The sequence below is a fragment of the Apis florea genome, unplaced genomic scaffold, assembly GCF_048593485.1.
Source record: "Apis florea isolate Af1SG1 unplaced genomic scaffold, ASM4859348v1 contig_2293_pilon, whole genome shotgun sequence".
Taxonomy (NCBI): Eukaryota; Metazoa; Arthropoda; class Insecta; order Hymenoptera; family Apidae; genus Apis; species Apis florea.
In genome coordinates this window covers 1,242,898-1,263,772 of record NW_028256554.1, presented here as the reverse complement: position 1 = coordinate 1,263,772, position 20,875 = coordinate 1,242,898, and the positions used below count along the sequence as shown (strand labels likewise).

General features: G+C 23.9%; 7 protein-coding genes across 19 annotated transcripts; 5 read left to right on the top strand and 2 right to left on the bottom strand.

Annotated features, from left to right (window-relative positions):
* Position 1: 1 nt before the first annotated feature.
* On the top strand, positions 2–1,890 carry LOC100870213 (protein-L-isoaspartate(D-aspartate) O-methyltransferase). 6 transcript variants are annotated; one of them, XM_012485930.3, is made up of 6 exons: positions 2–123; positions 536–625; positions 763–902; positions 974–1,199; positions 1,270–1,355; positions 1,437–1,890. In XM_012485930.3, exons 1-6 carry the CDS (start codon positions 12–14, stop codon positions 1,611–1,613), a joined length of 831 nt encoding a protein of 276 aa, XP_012341384.2. In that variant the 5' UTR covers positions 2–11; the 3' UTR covers positions 1,614–1,890. The 6 variants fall into 6 exon arrangements, with proteins under 6 accessions (XP_012341384.2, XP_086759937.1, XP_012341391.1 ...); XM_086903811.1 differs by having other exon boundaries at positions 62–229; XM_012485937.2 differs by having other exon boundaries at positions 73–157.
* On the bottom strand, positions 1,874–5,951 carry Ent1 (Equilibrative nucleoside transporter 1). 4 transcript variants are annotated; one of them, XM_086903809.1, is made up of 11 exons: positions 5,804–5,951; positions 4,860–5,180; positions 4,596–4,748; positions 4,169–4,429; positions 3,927–4,021; positions 3,797–3,847; positions 3,467–3,699; positions 3,074–3,311; positions 2,915–3,000; positions 2,642–2,841; positions 1,874–2,559 (listed from the first exon to the last, which is right to left on the bottom strand). In XM_086903809.1, exons 3-11 carry the CDS (start codon positions 4,739–4,741, stop codon positions 2,448–2,450), a joined length of 1,422 nt encoding a protein of 473 aa, XP_086759935.1. In that variant the 5' UTR covers positions 4,742–4,748; positions 4,860–5,180; positions 5,804–5,951; the 3' UTR covers positions 1,874–2,447. The 4 variants fall into 4 exon arrangements, with proteins under 4 accessions (XP_086759935.1, XP_086759936.1, XP_003689982.1 ...); XM_086903810.1 differs by having other exon boundaries at positions 3,927–4,009; XM_003689934.4 differs by lacking the exon at positions 5,804–5,951 and adding an exon at positions 5,355–5,489.
* Positions 5,451–8,594, top strand: LOC100869969 (T-cell activation inhibitor, mitochondrial). Of its 2 annotated transcripts, none has more exons than XM_003689933.4 (8): positions 5,451–5,755; positions 5,848–5,962; positions 6,410–6,801; positions 6,876–7,188; positions 7,262–7,362; positions 7,423–7,566; positions 7,743–7,874; positions 7,941–8,594. In XM_003689933.4, the coding sequence occupies exons 1-8, from the start codon at positions 5,733–5,735 to the stop codon at positions 8,173–8,175; spliced, it is 1,455 nt and encodes a 484-aa protein (XP_003689981.2). In that variant the 5' UTR covers positions 5,451–5,732; the 3' UTR covers positions 8,176–8,594. The 2 variants fall into 2 exon arrangements, with proteins under 2 accessions (XP_003689981.2, XP_012341356.2); XM_012485902.3 differs by having other exon boundaries at positions 7,405–7,566.
* A 201-nt stretch (positions 8,595–8,795) lies between these two features.
* Ced-12 (engulfment and cell motility Ced-12) lies at positions 8,796–12,626 on the top strand. The gene is made up of 7 exons (XM_003689931.4): positions 8,796–9,088; positions 9,178–9,471; positions 9,582–10,010; positions 10,081–10,497; positions 10,568–11,005; positions 11,091–11,397; positions 11,483–12,626. Exons 1-7 carry the CDS (start codon positions 8,957–8,959, stop codon positions 11,644–11,646), a joined length of 2,181 nt encoding a protein of 726 aa, XP_003689979.1. The 5' UTR covers positions 8,796–8,956; the 3' UTR covers positions 11,647–12,626.
* Positions 12,155–15,612, bottom strand: Patsas (palmitoyltransferase Patsas). The gene is made up of 9 exons (XM_003689932.3): positions 15,012–15,612; positions 14,441–14,688; positions 14,223–14,337; positions 14,008–14,133; positions 13,453–13,898; positions 13,124–13,373; positions 12,882–13,054; positions 12,646–12,811; positions 12,155–12,544 (listed from the first exon to the last, which is right to left on the bottom strand). Exons 2-9 carry the CDS (start codon positions 14,614–14,616, stop codon positions 12,341–12,343), a joined length of 1,656 nt encoding a protein of 551 aa, XP_003689980.1. The 5' UTR covers positions 14,617–14,688; positions 15,012–15,612; the 3' UTR covers positions 12,155–12,340.
* A 185-nt stretch (positions 15,613–15,797) lies between these two features.
* On the top strand, positions 15,798–18,427 carry atms (RNA polymerase II-associated factor 1-like protein antimeros). Of its 2 annotated transcripts, none has more exons than XM_003689926.4 (8): positions 15,798–16,192; positions 16,254–16,346; positions 16,413–16,737; positions 16,829–16,972; positions 17,050–17,153; positions 17,235–17,451; positions 17,546–17,792; positions 17,877–18,427. In XM_003689926.4, the coding sequence occupies exons 1-8, from the start codon at positions 16,119–16,121 to the stop codon at positions 18,317–18,319; spliced, it is 1,647 nt and encodes a 548-aa protein (XP_003689974.1). In that variant the 5' UTR covers positions 15,798–16,118; the 3' UTR covers positions 18,320–18,427. The 2 variants fall into 2 exon arrangements, with proteins under 2 accessions (XP_003689974.1, XP_012341260.1); XM_012485806.3 differs by having other exon boundaries at positions 15,982–16,192; positions 17,880–18,427.
* A 73-nt stretch (positions 18,428–18,500) lies between these two features.
* Positions 18,501–20,803, top strand: Irbp18 (Inverted repeat binding protein 18 kDa). 3 transcript variants are annotated; one of them, XM_086903808.1, is made up of 4 exons: positions 18,501–18,580; positions 19,495–19,602; positions 19,679–19,835; positions 19,925–20,803. In XM_086903808.1, exons 1-4 carry the CDS (start codon positions 18,578–18,580, stop codon positions 20,026–20,028), a joined length of 372 nt encoding a protein of 123 aa, XP_086759934.1. In that variant the 5' UTR covers positions 18,501–18,577; the 3' UTR covers positions 20,029–20,803. The 3 variants fall into 3 exon arrangements, with proteins under 3 accessions (XP_086759934.1, XP_031772409.1, XP_003690050.1); XM_031916549.2 differs by having other exon boundaries at positions 18,519–18,667; positions 19,475–19,602; XM_003690002.4 differs by having other exon boundaries at positions 18,523–18,667.
* The last annotated feature ends 72 nt before the right edge of the window (positions 20,804–20,875 follow it).

Here is a 20,875-nt window from a genome sequence, read left to right as displayed (position 1 = left end):
TAGTGTTTTTTATGTTATCAAATATATTTACAATTTCATTGACCGGTTTGAAAACAAATCTGTGTTGCTGCCGTATTGCATCATTACATGTCACTTCGTTATTTGATATGTTACGTTGGTCTTGTACGTCTTAATCTTTCATATCTGTCTGTATTCAGTACATATTGATAAAGTTATATTTTATTAGAAATTTGCAATATACGTACAAGACAGATACATTAAAATCAGTGTATTAGTTATATTTGTTACAAATAAATTTTTTTGATTTATATTAAGTGATTTCATTTTACTTGTCTTTTAATATTATTGAAGTATTTGCATACATAATTATATTTAAAGCTGCTGAAGTATTTTGCATATATAATAAATTTATTTTTTGTTTTTTTAATATAGATAAATATTAATATATTTAATTATAATCATTCTAATAAATTTATAAGTAAATTATTGCAACGATCATATTTCGAGTGCTTCATTAAATCACAATTTACGAAAATTCAATTTATGATAAAATTATCGTGTTTTATTTTCATAGTGATAAGTTTATTGTTTCCTGTATTTGAAATGGCCTGGTTTGCAAGATTTAATGGAAGAACTAATCAAGATCTTGTAGAATATCTTAGGAGTAAGCAATATAAATGAAGTATAATTATTATAAATTGTTTATTTATTATTATTTTTTAAATTATATTTATATTATATTTAAATTATATTTATATTAACAAAAATAATATTATAAATAAATCAATGTTTTGAATTTAGCATCAGGAATAATTAAAACTGACAGAGTTTATGAAGTAATGTCTGCTGTAGATAGAGGAAATTATGTTCGTTCTGGATATGCATATTTTGATGCTCCACAACAGATTGGTTATGGTGCAACTATAAGTGCTCCTCATATGGTATGTATCTTCTGAATTCATATTATATTATTATATTATATCAATAAAATTTATAAATTAAAATTGTTCAGCATGCATATGCATTGGAAATACTTGAAGAAAAGTTATATAATGGTGCAAGAGCATTAGATGTGGGTTCTGGTTCTGGATATTTAACAACATGTATGGCATTGATGACAGGGCCAAATGGATTAGTTGTAGGAATTGAACATATTCCTGAATTAAATCTATTTGCTATGGAAAACGTTAAGAAGGATAAACCAGAACTTATTGAATATAATCGTATTCAATTTGTTGGTAATTATTTTAAAAATTTTTTGGAAATATATAGATTTATATCCTTTATAAGAGATATATAATATTTTAGCTGGAGATGGAAGATTAGGATACTCACAACAAGCACCATATAATGCTATTCATGTAGGAGCTGCTGCTAAAGAATTGCCACATGCGGTAAGAAAAAATTTAAATATTTAATGTGAATTATAATTAAAAAATTCAATTTATACTTATTAAAATATTTTTTGTGCACAGTTAATTGATCAATTAGCTCTTGGAGGACGTATGGTATTGCCAGTAGGTTCAGGAATATCAGATCAAATGTTAATACAGGTTGACAAAACACATGATGGAAGCATTACACAAAAGCCTCTTACAGGTGTAGCTTTTGTTCCACTAACTAGTAGAGATAGTCAATATTATATTTCATGAAATAGATGTGTGCTCCAATAAGTGAGTAATTTTTTTCTGTGAATTAAATTTAAAATAGTAATTAAAACTTATAGTTTTAGTTATATTTATTCTAATATATGCACAAAATGATAAATTATATTAAAAAAATTTAAATTATATTTATTACGTGCATAAATAAAATTCAAATTGTATATGATATAATCTTAGTAACACAAAATACTATAAAATGTATGTAATATATTCTGTGTCAACATATCTGACATGGAACATCAATAAGATTTTGTCTTTAATGAAATCTTTTATTTATTTAGAAAGTTTTAGTTAGTTTATAATAACAATATATATGAATTTAAATATATGAATTTAATTACATTTCTTTTTTATTACGGCTAAATATAAATTTATATATATTGTACTATAGTTTTAGTTTTGACAGTAATTAAAATATTTATTATAACTTATTGCATTTTGATTTTTTAAAAATATGATATTTAAGTAATATATAATATATAATTGGTTGTAATTTTACAATGATGTTAAATTTTTAATATTAATATATATTTTAGATCTCTTACATATAATTATATTCATTTTATACATAAAATATTTTATATAATCATGAATGGAATGGTTAAAGTTGATTAAAATGATTGTTGATAAAATGATTACAGATATTCTCAAAGAAATGCTTAAACATTTACTGCAATGTATTAAATGTTACATTCATAAATTTTGTCATGAAATATAAAATAAGTATAAAATAAATTTACTTAATATGATGTGATATTATGTTCTGTGGTCCTATTTCATTTTAAATATATAAAGGGCAGTGAAAAATTTTTTAAATTATAATTAAATTGCTTTAACTATGAATAGACTGAGTGCAGAACCTGATATCAATCCTACACCAAGAAAAGCTCCCATCATAGCAGATGCAATTTCTTTCTCTTGAGAATCTACAACTCTGTTTAAAAATTTTTAATATAAAATTAATAATTTATTGAGTTAATGTATGTAATATTATATGTATTTTATACATAACTTACGTAGGAGTTAAAATAAGTGTTAAATTACATAAATAGCCATTGCTGATGGCAAATGCAACAGTTATTAAAATATAAAAAATGTCATTATGAATATAAACAGAGAGATGATGTCGAGGCTGTGCATTACAAAACATAAAAGCTGGTATGAAGGCAACTCTCATCAAACTTAAAAGTACAACTTGCCATGGTTTGTTTTTTGGCTAAAAAATTGTTTTGGCATTTAAGTTTTATTCTAATAAAAGAAAATTGTTATTTTTAATATTTCATACAAACCCATTGAAAAATGCCTGATAATATTCTTCCAGTATAATCACCACAACTAAAAATGAGATAGGTCACTACAGGCACAAAATAGATATCTATAAAAAATATAAGAATCGCATAAATTATATATTTATATGATTTTATATAAAATTCAATTATAAAACTTACCATTCCACATATAACCTTTTCCTTTATATTGACTTTCTATTAATACAGTAAGTGCTGGGTATACAGAAAGAGATATAAAAAATACTAAAAGTACACTAATACCATAATGCCAAATTCTTTTTATAATACGCATATAAGATACTGTAGTGCCATGTGGAAAAGTTACTTCTCCAGTTATTGAAAAATCTGCTTCTACATTTTCGGGTAATTTTTCTACCATATGATGTTTAAAAAATGTCTATTATAAAATATAAATAATATTTATGTAATTTAATTCCTCTCTTTAATATATATTATTTATTTATATATGCATTATTATCATAAGCTACTTATAAAACATATGTATGTAATGATGAATATCATTAGTATATATTAGAATGCTAAATTACTTACTGCTTTTTCTAGAACTATGTATGCAATCAAAGATAAAAATAATATAACATCTCCAATAATAAAATAAACTAGACCTGAAAGAACAGGACTAGCACCAATCCAAAGAGAACATATTTCTGCCATAGCAGTAACAATTCCACCAAGAGCTTGTCCACTTGACATAGCTGTTATATATTTTGAAGAAAAACGTCCAACAATACCCATTAAACTTCCTCCAAAAATTGCACTTGCAGCTATAAACACATTTATTTATTTTATATCGTTTTATCAAATTATTCAATAATATTTTATTAATTTTATTAATAATTTAAATTCAAAATATATATATACCATTTACACATGCTACTGTAGTCAAAGTAACTATTAAAAAAGTTCCCTGCCCTAAAAATAAAATTTATATTTTACTTTATTTTATAATACCTAATTTTATATTAAATACTTTTTGTTTTACAAAACTTACATTTATCTGTATTTATTTTAACAAATATTGTTGTTAAAATAAAAAATAATAATATTGTGCATTGAGAGCCCACCATTCTTATTCTTAAAGAAATTCTGTTATTTTAATATTTCTTATGTAGTTTAAAATTTCTTTTTATTTATATACTATTTATATTATTATATTATATTATATTATATTATTATATTATTATATTATTAATTCTTTCTTATTCCATAATTAATATTATAGAATTTACTTACCTTTTATTAATAAATGCATTTACAATTAAAAAAAATGTATTTGGTATTGCACTTGCTACACTTAAATACGATGTAAAACTAGCTTGAAGATCAGTTCTTTTTTCCAAGTTTTGTACATGAGTATAATTAATATTTTTAGAAGAATTTTCATGTATTTCTCGAAATTTATACATCCAATAATCATCAGCTGTGATGAAAAAACTCCAAGGAATTAATGTATTTATACCAAGTACATAAAAAACAATATATGCAAGATTATATCTAAAAAAAAAAAAAAGAAAATAATTTTTAAAATTATATAAATTTAAAATAAAATTGTATTAAAATACAACATAAATATACGCGCGCGCGCACACACACACACGCGCGCACATACCACACATATGTATATAAGATATATTCACAACAATACTATAAAAGTTATTACTTGTCACATGGTTCATATTGTTTAAAAAATGGTTTTTCATCTGGAATAGAAATATTTGGATCATCAGCTTCAGTTTCTAAGTCATCTTCAAATTCACTATCTGATGCACTTCCTAATAAAGGTCTTCTATTGATAGAATATGACATATTGAAGCTAAACATATAAAAAAATTAATTATTACACAAAGAATGTAAAAAAATTTGTTATAAAATTACATTTTCAATAATTATAAAATTAATTCTACACATTATATTTTGTACTTACAATATGTTATATACAAAGTTGTCACAAATTTTTCTCTTGATAATTCATTTAGAATGTAGGACATTTATTTATATTTTGTTGTATAATACATATAAAAACTTTCGAAAAACCTTCGAAAACCATGTTTAGTGAACCACGTCTATCAAATAATTGATGGTATTAATATCTTATTGTTTTAAAATATCGAAACATTATGTATATAATATACATATATATCATCTTCGACCACCTGTGACTAAACACAGATATAACTAAATACTATAGTATTAATCTTAATATTGCATTAATCTTAATATTCTTCTTTTCATTACATGTTTACATCTACAAAAACAAAAACAGCTGATGCAGTATATAAAGTATTGATATTACTGACGTATATTGTTAAACTATGCAATGCATCATATAAAAATAAAATATAAATATGTTTATATATATATATGAATTAGAAAATTTTAAATTTAATAATTTTTTTTTTATTAATAAAACTCATCTTACATTGCACATAATAAATAATAATTTAATTAATCAAATATCACACATATTTATGTTTGATGATCATTTCAATATATGTCATGCATTCTTATACTCTATAGATCGCACCATTGATTAGACAAAAAGAAGAGGTTCAAGTCCAATGTTATTCGAGTTTGTATACTGACGCGATATAAAGATACTTATACGAAGAAGTATATGTCAGTAGTTTTAATCTTTATTATATATCTAAAAGATTATATTCCACGACTAATATTGGACAGATTTATTTGTAAATGTAGTATATTTAGTTAAATTAATGAATAATGAATATATTTATCGTATTTCAACTTGTAAATCTTAACGTGATATGAACGTGTGATGATATAGTAGATTACAAAAATGTATTGTGCATTAGGAAGATGGTAAACAAATATACATCATAAAATTCTCAAAATATAATTAAATTGTACCTTTTTTTATAATTTAAAACAATTTAATAATTGTTTTCTTACAGTTTTTGCAGAAAAGATGCAGTAAGAGCTTTAAGTACAGGTGAAATATCCACTGCACTCCGACCTTTTTATTTTACTGTTCATCCCGATCTTTTTGGACAATATCCTACACAAAGAGTAAATATATTTCTTAATTATGATAAGACATATTATAGATAATTTATAAAAACTAAATTTTTAAAGTATAAGTAACTTAAATCGATTACGCGACGGCAACGTAGTTTATCGTTTAAATGTAATTGAGATTATTTATAGAACAAAGGAAGTGCAATAATTATTGCATATATGTATATGCATATGTTTATATATAAATAAATATATTACACTATGAAAAAGTTTACAATTTTTATTAGTTAGGAAATAAATATATATATATATTAAACATAATAAATAATAAAAATATATTAAATATATATATATTAAATTTAATTTTTTTTATTAATAAATAATATTAATTATATATTATTAATTTTATTATTATATATTATTAATTTTATTATTATATATTATTAATTTTATATATTATATATTAAATTTAATTTTTTTTTACTTTTAATGTTTCAGACAGTAAATGAAAATTCTTTAAAACAGTTAAGTTCTATTATAGAAAGTTTACAACAGCAAAGACCAATAAGACCTACTATTTTACCTTTCTACTTACGTTCAAAAAATGAGGAAGAACTTAAAGCTGGAAAATTTACTTTAGTACAAATACAATTAAAAGAAAAGGATATACGACAAACTATACTCTCTATTTTAAAAACATGTGATTTGCCAACAACATTTGTAGATCAAATTGAAGAACAAAAACCAACTGATAATATAAAATATAAATCAAAATTCTGGCAAAGAAAAGGAGTTGGAGAAGATATAGATTTTTCAGAATTAGAAGATGATCCTATTTATGCATCTATTTTAATGAAAAGAAAAATTAATTCAGAACCTGATACTCTTAAGTAAGGCTATTTTATATTTTAACTTTTTATTTTAAATAAATAATGAGTAATTTAAATTAATTATAATTTCATAGAGCATATTTAGATAAACACATTAATGAAGTACATGTAAAATTAGAAGCATGTAGACCAATAAGAGAGGAAGTACAAAAATTAGAAAAAATATTATGCTCTGAATTAGGTTTAAAAAATATCATATGGGATTGTGGTTGGAATATAGCTCATTATAGAGGATGTTTATTAGCTTTTAAAGCATTATCTGAACATCATCCTAAATCAATGGAAGTACTCAAAAATAGGACACTTGTTTTTGCCAATGATACAGGCATTAGTGTAGAAGGAAATGTTATGTTAAATTCAGGTGAAGTTAGGCACAATTGGCTTGATGTAAGAATATATTATTAAACTTATGTATGTTTATGTAATATATACTCTATTAAATGAATACCTATCATTACAGTTAATTAAGAATATTCAAAAGTACGATGTAGTATTATTGAGATTACCAGCTTTTGAGAAGGCAGTTTCACAAGTGCTTCTTAACATTAAAGTGGGTCGACGGTGCGTAATACAACATATTAATTGAGTGACGGTAAGGCTCAGGGTACTCTATATGTGCAGGAAATTCATGCCGAAAGTAATGGTTAGCCAGTATGAACAACAACTACAACAACTTATCACTACTCTCTCAGATTACCGAGGTCGACGAAATTATCCAAAAGTGTGGCCAACCGATTTGTCAACATATGAAATTGTAATTGAGACGTTAGTATTAAGTAACTGTTATATATGTATTTAACATCTGATATATATATATTTTTTTAGTTCATTTGTAAGTATAAAATAAATTTAATTAATTTATTTGTGAGTATGATATATTATATAAATATATATATATATAATATGTGTATAATAATAAAATGAGTTTTATTTGATTTCAGTGAAGCAGGTCCCTTAATGCTCTCTCCTACTGGACAATTTATAGTTCCATCTTCTTGCCCAAGTTTTCTCTTAGTAAATTTTATTACTGATAATTTAGAAGAAGCTACTAAAAGATTACATCATTATAACAAGTGAGATCATTTTTTTAAACTAATTTAAAAAATGTATTTTTTATTTTAACTAATTTTCTTTTATAGCATAAAATATGTAGAACGTGAACTTCATAATAAAGTTGTCCAGGAATTGGGTTTGACTATTCTAAATAAGGATGATAGTATTACTCCTGATTTGATGATACAATGTTGTGAACGTTTATTATTACATAAAAATACTTTGACTCCTTTGCTGAAAGATGTTATGTTATGGGTGACACATTATTACTCAATTATGAGTGATGGTGTATTATGTATACCATGGGATTGGAAACTTTGAGTTACAATGTAAAATATTTTAAAATATTTTCTTTGCAGTTCTTTATCTTTATATCAATTTATAGAATTATATTACGAAATTATATAAATGAATTATATGAAATTATATTATGATTAATTAATAATGATTATTAGATGTAATTTTGTTATACATGTGATAACAAAATTATAGATATACATAAGATAAGAAATTAATTTAGAAAACTGCACAAAGCAAATAATTTTTATTATGCTTTATAAAATGCAATTAGTACTGTGAATTTCCTTATAAGTTATATGTAATTTGCATGTTGAATATAATTATTATTGTTATTATTGTATTTGAATTTGAACAAAAAAAATATGAAAAAAAATTTTTTGTAAAATAATATGATATAAATAACGCATATAGAAAAATAAAAAAATTTCAAAATTTTTAAATTAATGTTAAAATTTATTAAAATACCAATCATTAAAAAAAATTGTGTATATATGCATGCGTATATGTGTAGAATTATAAAATTTTAATTAAAGTTGATAAAATATATAAAATTTAGACGTATTTAAAATTTAATAATCAGTATCCTATATATTTAATCTGAAGCACTAATATAATCATATGTAATAAATCTTACTAATAATGGTGGGGCGAGACCGTTAGTTAGCCTTACTGTTTTTTAGCATGATGGCCGTCACAGTGTTGAGAGATACGTCAAATTTGTATTTCTTAAGATAGCTTGGACGCACGCATATGGTATTTTTCAATTTTGTGATAATAATTAAAAATTATTTTTGATTACTTAATGTACACACAAACAATAAAAATGCCGGTCCAGAAAGATTCAAATATCGTGAAAATTGCTGTTGAAATGACAGAACAAGTACCACAACTTATTGAATTTAATCAAAAACATCCACTTACTGGGATTATTCAAGTATTTGTTCATTTTATATATAATATTATATCAGTTTTTTTTAATTAAAATGATTTATGAAAATAATACAAATATTTATTTTTTATTAGGAATTGTGCAATGGATGGGGACTTTCTGATCCTGAATCATATTCATTACAATTTTCGGAAAGTAATAATCAAAATTATATTACAGAAAAAAATCGTAATGAAGTAAAAAATGGTAGTATTTTAAGATTAGAATTTTCACCTTCTAAAACAGCTTGTGATATTTTAACAAAACTTAATAATGGAAGTATAGAAGAAAAAACGGTTGCTTTGCAAAAATTAAGTACTCTTAGCACAGATATGACATTTGCATTAGAATTCATTAATAAGCAAGGATTAGCTCTGATTATATCACAGGTATTTGTCATTTTTTCTTTCATTTAATTATATTATTTATATTTGATTATAATTTATTTAAATAGGGGAGATTATTATTATTTATTATTATTATTATTTTTTTTTTATAGGTAGAAGGTGAAAAATATAAGGGAAATGCTCTTGCATACTCACTTCAATCATTTGTTGAATTAATGGATCATGGAATTGTTTCATGGGATATATTAGAAACACCTTTTATTAATAAAGTAGCAAGCTATGTGAATAATCAAGCTGTAACTCAAGATACTAATATTATTGAAGCTTCACTTAGTATTCTTGAAAATATAGTATTAAATTCCTCAGGAAAATATGGACAAGTCGAAAAAGAAGTGACTTTTCCTAATTTAGTGATGCATTTACAAAGTACACGTCCACAAATACAACAAAATGCTATAGCTTTAATAAATGCCTTATTTCTTAAGGCAGATTTATCTAAACGTAAAGCTGTTGCTGCAACTCTTCAATCTAAACAAGTTAGAAATGTGTTTTTAACAAATATTATACAATCTACTGGTCAGGTATGAAATATCAAATCTTTTATTTATTTATATATGTATAAATTTATTAGAGAAATAAATTCAAATATAGGTTGGTGCAGAAATGGCACATCAACTTTATGTATTACAAACACTTATGTTAAGTTTGTTGGAACAACGTATGATAACAAAAATGGATCCACAGGATCAAGATGCACATGATAAAATAAAAGAACTTCGAAGAATTGCTTTTGATACTGAAGGAGCCGTAGGTGGAGATGTTATTGCTAGAAAGCAAGGTCTTTTTGCTAAAGACTATAAAAAATTAGGTTTTAAATATGATATTAATCCTGCTCTTGATTTTACTGAAACTCCTCCTGGCATGCTTGCCCTAGATTGTATGGTTTATTTTGCACGTAATCATACTGAAGGTTATACTAAAGTTGTTTTAGAAAACTCTTGCAGGGCAGATGAACATGAATGTCCTTTTGGTAGAACAAGTGTAGAACTTGTTAAATTACTTTGTGAAGTAAGTGAATATATAAAATTTAAAACATGGATAGCTCAAATAATTAGAAGTTTCTATTGAATTTAACTAGGTTTTACGTATTGGAGAAGCACCCAGTGAACAAGGACAATCATATCATCCTATGTTTTTTACACATGATCATCCATTTGAGGAGTTTTATTGTGTATGCATAGTTCTTTTAAATAAGACTTGGAAAGAAATGAGAGCTACTACTGAAGATTTCATAAAAGTATTTTCTGTTGTAAGAGAACAAATTACTAGAGCTCTTCAATGTAAACCTACAGGATTGGATAAATTCAAAAATAAATTACAACAATTAACATATTCAACTATTACTAATTTATGGCAACAAGAAAGGACGAGTAGAGAAGAATGGGAAAGTCATGCAAGACCAATAGTTGAACTTAGGGAACAAATTACACCTGAAATTTTAGAATTGATTCAACAACAACGCTTAGGATTTTTAGTAGAAGGCACTAGATTTATGAAATATAGTGCTAGAGGACAGGTATTTGTTATTTAATAAAATAATATAATTAAATTAGATAATTTTCAGAATTATATGTTTATAATAAATATGTTTGTATAAATAGAGAATTAAGGATAAATTCTGGTATGTTCGACTTTCACCAAATCACAAAGTATTTCATTATGGTGATTGTGATGAAAAATCAGTACCAACAATTGATGAACTTCCTACAAAATTAGCTGTTGTTGAAATTCGTGCTTTATTGACTGGCAGAGATTGTCCTCATATGAAAGATTTACAAAGACGGAAAACTACACATCAATTAGCATTCTCTTTAATTTTAGATTCTGTAGAAGTTTCAAGTTTAGATTTTGTAGCTCCGGATGAACAAGTTTTTGATTATTGGACTGATGGCATTAATGCTTTGCTTGGTATTGTAACGATGTTATTCGTGATTTGAATTATCTTTTTTTTATTTAAAATTAAATTTAAAAAATTATATCTTATACCTTACAGGTAATAGAATGACTAGTAAAGAAGCGGAAAATGACCTTGAGACTTTATTATCCATGGATATCAAATTGAGACTTTTAGATACAGAAGGGATTGATATTCCTCAAGATCCACCTGCTGTTCCTGATCCTCCACCAAATTATGATTTTTGTTATGAATTAAAATAAGAATTTTATATTACATTTATTAATTGTTATAGTCATTTGTCATAAGATATATTGATAAGATAATATTTAGATACTTATTAAAGTGAAAACTAAATTCTATACTAATAAATAAGTTATAATTTTTATATAAATAATTTAAAAAATTTTTTAGTAATATAATATAATATTTTTAATTATATATATAACTTTTTAATTTTTAATTATATGAAGTAAAAAATATTGATATTTTAATTAAATGCAAAAGTATAGTATATTTTACCAAAGATTTTATATAATTTCTAATATAATTTGTATATATATATCAATTTATAATTATTTGATGTATCAATAATATATATTACTGACAATATTATCATATTTCTGATATATTGATAAATTGATACTTTTTTTATTTAATAATAATAAGAGGAATCAAAAAGTTAAAACTGTATGATTTTACTAGTAATTTTTTTAATAATATTATTCTAATTATAATAGGAATATGTTAAATAAAATAAATTCTTAAAAATAAATTAATAAATTATTTATTAAATCATGTTTTATTTAATATCATAAATAAAAAGTTATAATATTAAAAATGAAGATTATATATTATGTATATGTGATATAATATTGAGTGCTTAATTATTAACATTTTTGTTTTCTTAAAGATATAATGTTATTAAAAAATACTAATTACAATTTATATTATTTTTTACATGATATCTTCTGAAAGTATTTGATAATTTTGAGGGTCATTTGCTTGATGATTTGGAGGGCATAAAAAGAATTCAATAAAATTAAGAACAGGACCTCTGCTAAAAGGATTTAAATATCTTCCTTTTTTGTCCCTTAAATATGAATATCGTTTATAATTAAACATTTCATTTGTAGTCAAATTCATACATGCATGCAAAACCTGTAGATTAAAAAGATTATTATTGTAGATTATTATTGTAGATATGTAAATTAAAAAAATTGATTAAATATAATATATTACAGCAGAATTTTTATATTTACCGAAGTACAAGTCAAAATCCATCCAAGTCCACAAAATACTAATGCTTCTAATACACCTAATACATATAATAATTGGATTCCTTCAATTGCCATACAATAACAAGCAAAATAAATAGTAAATGAACAGTTTATTGCTACACACATAACAAAAAGAAAAAACCACATTCTGAAATAATAATTATAATTAAGAAATATTGAATTATATTTATAATTAAATATAAATTATTAAAATTTACCTGTTTCTTAAACCTACACAATTATATATAAATGGACAGTGATGATCAAAATATGTAACACATCTATTACAAATTCTGCAATGCTTAGCTCTTAAAGGTCTAAAACATCTACAACTATGGCATAAACGAGATAATACTACGTTCCTTTTTTTCCACTTATCAAAATATGGAATCTGAAAATAAAAATTGTTTCATAAAATGATATGCAATATTTTATAGCAAAATATAAAATTATAAAATACTTGTTTAATTGCTCTATAGTAGGTTTCACTATTTTGTGGTACATATCCAGGATCTCTTCTGTTTGCTACAATCCATGAAATCCACATAACAATATTCCAATAAATAAAACAATAATGACTACCGCGTAAAAGATTCCATGTTAATGGTATACATTTTAATAAATACATTGGATATCCCCATAGAAGGACGGATACCATAAATAATAATATAGGTCCCTTACTGTTTCCAGCTCCACCAAACAATAATGCCCTTAAAAAAGAGAAAAATATAAATTTTTAATTGATAAGATATTTTGTAAAATATTTTTTATAAAAGATAAAATATAAACCAAAGTTCATTAATAGGTGGAATCCATCTAGCTCGTCGTTTCTGTTCAGCCTGTAATATTCTTACAATTTCAGAATGCCTATGACTTTTTGCCAATTGTAATGGTGTTTTGCCATTTTTATCACGAGGTTCTAGTTCAATTTTACTTTTTTCACATAATATTTTAACACAACTAACATTTCTAGAAAGACATGCTAAGTGAAGTGGAGTAGATCCAAAATAATCTGGTTTTTGTAAATCTACTCCACTATACATAAGTAATCTTATTAATTCTGCATGACCTTTGTATGCAGCCCAATGAAGAGCAGTATCTCCATTTATATCTGTTAAATGTCCTAATGCTCCAGATCCTAACAAAAATGCTGCTGTTGCAAATTTTCCAAACATACAAGCAGTCATGAGAGGAGTTAAACCTTTAAAGTCTGCTGCATTAACAGCAACTCCTGCCTAAAAATAAATAAAAATAATTTATATCTTCATTATTTATTAATTTATTTATTAAAATTAATAGATAAGTTATGATTTTATATATAAAATCAATTATTAATTAAAATACCTTTAATAATAGTTGAACTATTGCACTATGACCTTTTCGACAAGCCCAATGTATTGGTCTTGGTCCTTGAGTTCCAAGACAAGAAAGATCTACTGGTCCATTTCGTACTATTAAATATCTCATTACCTATAATATAATAATAAATATGAATAAATAAATTTTTGTTTATAAAAAAGAAATTTATAAATAGAATTATTTCATAAAAAAAAACTAACTTCAATATTTCCATCTAGAGCAGCCCAATGAGCAGGAGTATATCCCCATTCATCTCTCGCACTTAATACATTTAAACCTTTTTTTTCTACTAATTCATCAACTGCTCCAATTTCACTAAAAAAAATATTCAATCATTTTTGAGTTCGTCCATATATTATTTTATCATATTTTCATAAAAAAAATTATAAAATTTATAAAAATAATATAATATGAATACCCGGATCTAAGAAGTTCGAAAATTTGTTTTGTTTCATCAGAGGGTGTTTGACCTGGAGCTGTTTCATCAGTATAAATATTATCGTCGGGACCATTTCTCGATCGTAATTGTTTAGATGATGCATGATTTTGATGAGTAGTGTTAGAAATTGGAGTATTGGGTAGATGCCCGACCATGTCGGGATCGGGACTTAATTCCCATACGGATCTTGCTGCACCAGGCCCTGTTACAGGGCTCACAGGATATACCTAAAATTAATTATAAGATTAATTAATTAAGATTATTCCATATATTAATATTAATATAATTTATAATATTTATAAGTAGAATTTTTTTGATACCAAAAATTTATAATTCATAATCTAAATTGAAAAATTTTTTTGAATTTAAATTAATACTTAATACTTAATACTAATATTTAATACTTAAATAATAAAATATGTTTAAATTTTGAAATTAAATTCTTTTAATAAAAATTAATTAACAAAATGATTAACTATATATTTTCATTTTAATATTAATACAATAATATATATATTTTTATATAAAAAAGATTTCTATCTTGGCTTACTTTACAAAGCGTTGCGAGTTCCGAATTTGTACGCTCGTGATCGGAAGGTGTTCTAAAAGATATGTTCTGTACAGAAGTTGTCCCGCCTTCCGGAACGGTTAGTCACAAGGAAATATTCGGTCCAACCATGTTTTTTAATTCTCTTTTTATTGTATTTTTTCTTCAATGTGATAAATTTTGAAATAATACTTTCTTAATAGAATAGCGAATCACATTACAAACAGCAATATCTGCATTTCTAAATGAAATTATTCCTATACGATTTGCGCATTCAAATCAATACTATGAGTGAATAAACGCCTGCGTACTGTAAGGCGCGAAATTAATGTCAGATGAGATTTAAAATAGATTTAATATTTATTTTCTCCTTTCTTTTGTTCTCAACAGTTGCAAGATTTTATTTTAAAAATTCATTGTAAAACTGAAAATACAATATTTATATCTTTTACATTAAAAATAACTTGTAATTTTAAAAAAGAGATGATGAAAGTCTATTTAATTGATATCTCATATCTCATTTATAGTATATATATATCATATATATATCAAGAACAAATATGAATAAAAAAAGTAAATAGTGTGTGGAAAACAGAGATAGAATAAAAATTAGGAAATTAATGCCATCTTCAAAATGTTATATGAAACACAAGTTAAATAGTAGGAGAAAGTAGTACAGATAGAATACAAATTGATCATTAGCGTCATCTCTGTGTCAGCACCAAAAACATTTTTTTAAAAGCACTCAAAAAATAGCGCTAATCCACAATTCTTACTCTATTTTACCTTGCTTTAAGGAAATATTTTCAATATAAAAAATTAAATTTTTATAATATTTTTTGACATTAATAAACATTAATAAATATTGGATAATAAATATAAGTAATTAAATGATACAAATTTTGTTTTTTAAGATTAAAAGAAAGAAAATAATTGTTGCTTTTAATTTAAATATTGTTAGTTATAACTAGATGGCGTGACATAAATTGTTTTTGATACACAAAGTATCGTGTGATATACATCTTGAAAGTTTGTTCTCTAATTTTGTTGTAATGATTAAAATATTAAAATATTGTTAAAATATTGTTAAGTTTTACATAATAATTTAATATGGCTCCTACTATTCAAACTAATGGTAATACAGCTGAACGAGATAAACGAACAGCTAGACCAGCAGAAAAAAGGTAAAAATTAATTATAACCTGTAGTTTTTATTGTAATAATATTTTACTATTTTTATTTCAGATCTGAATTAATATGTAGAGTTAAATACTGCAATACATTACCTGATATACCATTTGATCCTAAGTTTATTACATATCCTTTTGAATCTACTCGGTAAGATTACATGTTTAAATATTAATAATATTTTGCATAAAATATATATTTGAATAATATTCATAGGTTTATTCAATATAATCCAACTTCACTTGAACGTAATTATAAATATGAAGTATTGACAGAACATGATTTAGGTGTAGAAATTGATCTTATAAACAAAGATACATATGCAGGGGATGTAAATTCTCAATTAGATCCTGCTGATGAAAAACTTCTAGAAGAAGATGTTCTTACTCCACAAGATTCAAAAAGATCTAGACATCATGCCAGAAGTGTATCTTGGCTCAGACGTACTGAATATATTTCTACAGAACAAACTAGATTTCAACCACAAACAGTGGATAAAGTTGAAGCTAAAGTTGGTTATAGTATTAAGAAAAATTTAAAAGTAAGTTTTTTTTAAATATTTTATAATTTTTTTTATTTTATATTAAAATTTTTATTGCATATACATAAAATTTTATTTTATGATTATATAGGAAGAAACATTATATATGGATCGTGAAAGTCAAATAAAAGCTATAGAAAAAACATTTGAAGATAATAAAAAGCCAATTGAAAGGCATTATAGTAAACCAAATGTAGTACCTGTAGAAATTTTACCAGTATTTCCAGATTTTAAGGTATTTTAAATATTTTTATATGATATAAATTTATTAATTTTATACTTTTATTTATATTTTTTATTATCTTTTTTCAGCTTTGGAAATATCCTTGTGCTCAAGTTATATTTGATTCAGATCCAGCTCCAACTGGACGTTCTGTACCAGCTCAAATTGAAGAAATGTCACAAGCTATGATCCGGTAAATTTATATCTATTAGATTTAATTTATAATTTTTTAATTTATAATATATAATATATTATAACAATTGTATTATTTTAGTGGTGTTATGGATGAAAGCGGAGAACAATTTGTAGCATATTTCTTACCTTTGGAAGAAACATTAGAAAAACGTAGGAGAGATTTTACAGCAGGTATTGATTATGCAGATGATGAAGAATATGAATATAAAATGGCAAGAGAATATAATTGGAATGTTAAGAGTAAAGCTTCAAAAGGATATGAAGAAAATTATTTTCTTGTCATAAGACAAGATGGAGTATGTTTTATATTCAATTAATATAATATAATATAATATACTAATATGTAACATAAAATATAGATAGATATTTTTATTGATGTTCATATTACAGGTATATTATAATGAATTGGAAACGCGAGTACGACTTAGTAAACGTCGACAAAAAGTTGGACAGCAACCAAATAACACGAGGTTAATAGTAAGACATCGACCACTTAATGCTAATGAATTTAAAATGCAAAGATATAGAGAAAAACAACTAGAACCACCAGGAGAAGAAGATGAAGATGAAGAAGAAGAGGAAGAAGAAGAAGAAGAAGAACCTCAACAAGAAACTGAGAAACCAGAAGAGGAAAGAGGTCAGCAATATTATATATAAAATTCTAATTATACATATTTTACATATTTTTAAAATATAATTTTATAATTTATTTTTTTTTTAGAAGTATCTGAAAATGAGGCTGAATCCAGAGCATCGTCAAGAGCATCTTCTCACGCATCTAGTAGAAAATCTCGTTCTCGTTCAAAATCTGGTTCTAGATCAAAATCTCGTTCTGTATCTCGATCAAAATCGAGATCTGCTTCTCGTTCGCGTTCTGAATCTCAGTCACCTTCTAGATCGCATAGCAAATCAAGATCAAGATCTGGTACTCCTCAGTCCAGAAATTCTTCCAAATCAAGGTCACGATCAAAATCAGCTTCAAGATCTCATTCTGGATCTCCAGTTAAATCTCGATCTGGATCTCCATCAAGTTCGAAATCTAGATCCAAGTCAAGATCTCCTTCACGATCAAGATCAGCCAGTGGCAGTGGTAGTGAATCTGGTAGTGGCAGTGCTAGTGAATCTGGCAGTGGCAGTGGAGAAAGTGGTTCTGAGAGTGAATAAATAATAAAAAAGTGAAAACTTTCGACCATTATATATATGTACTGATTGTCACAGATGTAAAGTACAATACAATGAAAATGTTTTTAATAATAAAAAATATTGGATAAAGAAGTCTATATTCATTCAGTCATTATATTTAGTACAAAAATATGTCGATAGAGTGCAGTTCACGTTTCCTTGTACATCATTTGCAAGTCTCATTTAGTAGTATTGCATCATCAATATGACGTATCCTAACTGTGTTTTACTGTGGCACACATGGTAGATTATTAGCAATAAAAGTTCTAATTTTTAAGTTTTTATGGTGATATGAAGTTAAGAATTTAAAATTCTGCATAAGATATAAAAGTAAGTCAAAATTAATATATACGAAATATGACATTTTTTGTCATATGAAAAGATTTTAAAGTATTCTAAATCTTTAAAATTTATTATATGTTCTAAAAACATTGGCTTATATGACGCATTGTTTAATTTGCATACATGCATATGTATATATATATTATATATACATAAATATAGTATATACAATTCGTTAGTTTACTACATAAAATTCAAGAGAAAGTAAATGAGTAACTTGAATGAGTAATAGTAATATTTTATTTATAATATGTTATATGACAATTGGAAAAAATTAGAATTAAACTAAATATATTTTTAATATTAACAAACGATTAAAATAGAAATAGAACTTTGGATAACATTAGAAATTTTAAATAAATTTTATATAATCGTAAAATAAAATTTTTTTTTTAAAGTATTATTTAATTTTTAAAAAATTAATAATAAAATAAGAAATAGAGAAAAGAGAATTCTAAATTAATATAATAATGTTCTAAATTTCCGAATTTGTTTATTTGTTTCACGATAAAAATCATACTAAAATATTTTATTTTTATTATTTAAATAATTAACAAAGTGATTTTAATTTTAATATATTTATAAATTATATATTTATATTATATATTATATATTATAATATATTTATAATTATAAATTTTTAATATATTTATTAAATTAACTTATTAAACAAAAATATAAATAAAAGAGTCATAGATTTTTTTAGAATTAGCATAGCAGTATTTCATTTTATTTTATATTTAAATGTTTTTATCAAAGATTCATAATTCTAACATTGAATATATTTTTTTACAGATAATTTTAAATTTTTACAGATGGCGCCAAAAAACAAAGAAAATACATCTGGAAATAAAAAGAAAAGACAAATTTCTGAAGAAGAAGATGATGAAGATTATCGAAGACGTAGAGATAGAAATAATCAAGTAACTTACTACGTAATTAATTATTTCATTAGTAATATATCATATATACTTATTCCATACTATAATATTTTTACAGGCAGTGAAACGTTCTAGAGTTAAAAGTAAATTACGTACCCAACAAACATTGGAACGTGTAAATCAATTAAAAACAGAGAATGAATTACTTGAAGAAAAAATTAAAATGCTTACAAAAGAATTAGGATTTTTGAAAGATCTTTTTCTTGCACATGCAGGTGTGTTTATATTATAATCATTTGTTTATAATATTTTTTTATATCTTTTAATATTTAAACTTACTTATAATTTTGTGCTTATATTATAGGTTCAAGTCAACATTCTGTAAATTTTCAAGATATAGATTTGAATGCTCTTTTGGCTGAAGATACAAAATCTATGGAACAAATGAAAGAAGTATCTAAACCATAAATCATAATAAATTCCACGTGAAATAAGTAACGTGGTATTGATCAGATCTAAGATGAAGATGTACTTTCGTTCGTCTATTTTTAAAAAAGGTCAGACATCTTGGAAAGATGTTTGCTTATAAATGCAATTTTTAATGAATTTAAGATGCATGATATTAGTGTATACAATTCATTGCATGTGAAATTCATTGTTGTTGAAATCTCAAGTACTGATAAAAAAAAAGTACAAAATTTAAACATTAAAAGATTAATATTGCATGTAGAGATTGTTTTCAATGAAGAAAATGACAATATTATACGTATAAAAACGTAAAATATTTACAAAAGAGAATACATTACAAACAATATATATGCATATAACAATATTTTTACACATATATATGTTGTGTATATATATATATATATATATATATATATATATATATACATATATATACATATACACAATGAAAAAAAATTTAACAATTGACGGAAAAAAGATTTTAATATCGAATTTACGTATATCGTAAAATTTTATTTTTACAGTAATATAAATAAAATACTGTAAATTATAATTACTTGTAATAACATTACCTTAATCATTCCATGATTAAATTGTCAATATTTATCGTCAAATATTTTATGGAAGTGAAATATTTCAAAGAAAGTTTTATAAATTATAATATAATAAAACATTATTTTAAAATAATAAAATAACTATAATATTATAAATAATGTTTATTGTTTGTGAATTGTCAACAGTATTTTTTAATTAAATAAAATAAAATACTTTCAAATTGTATTAATATTTATTCAATAAATAAATTTAAAGTTTTTTAAAAATAGGGTATTTTTTATGGAAATGCATA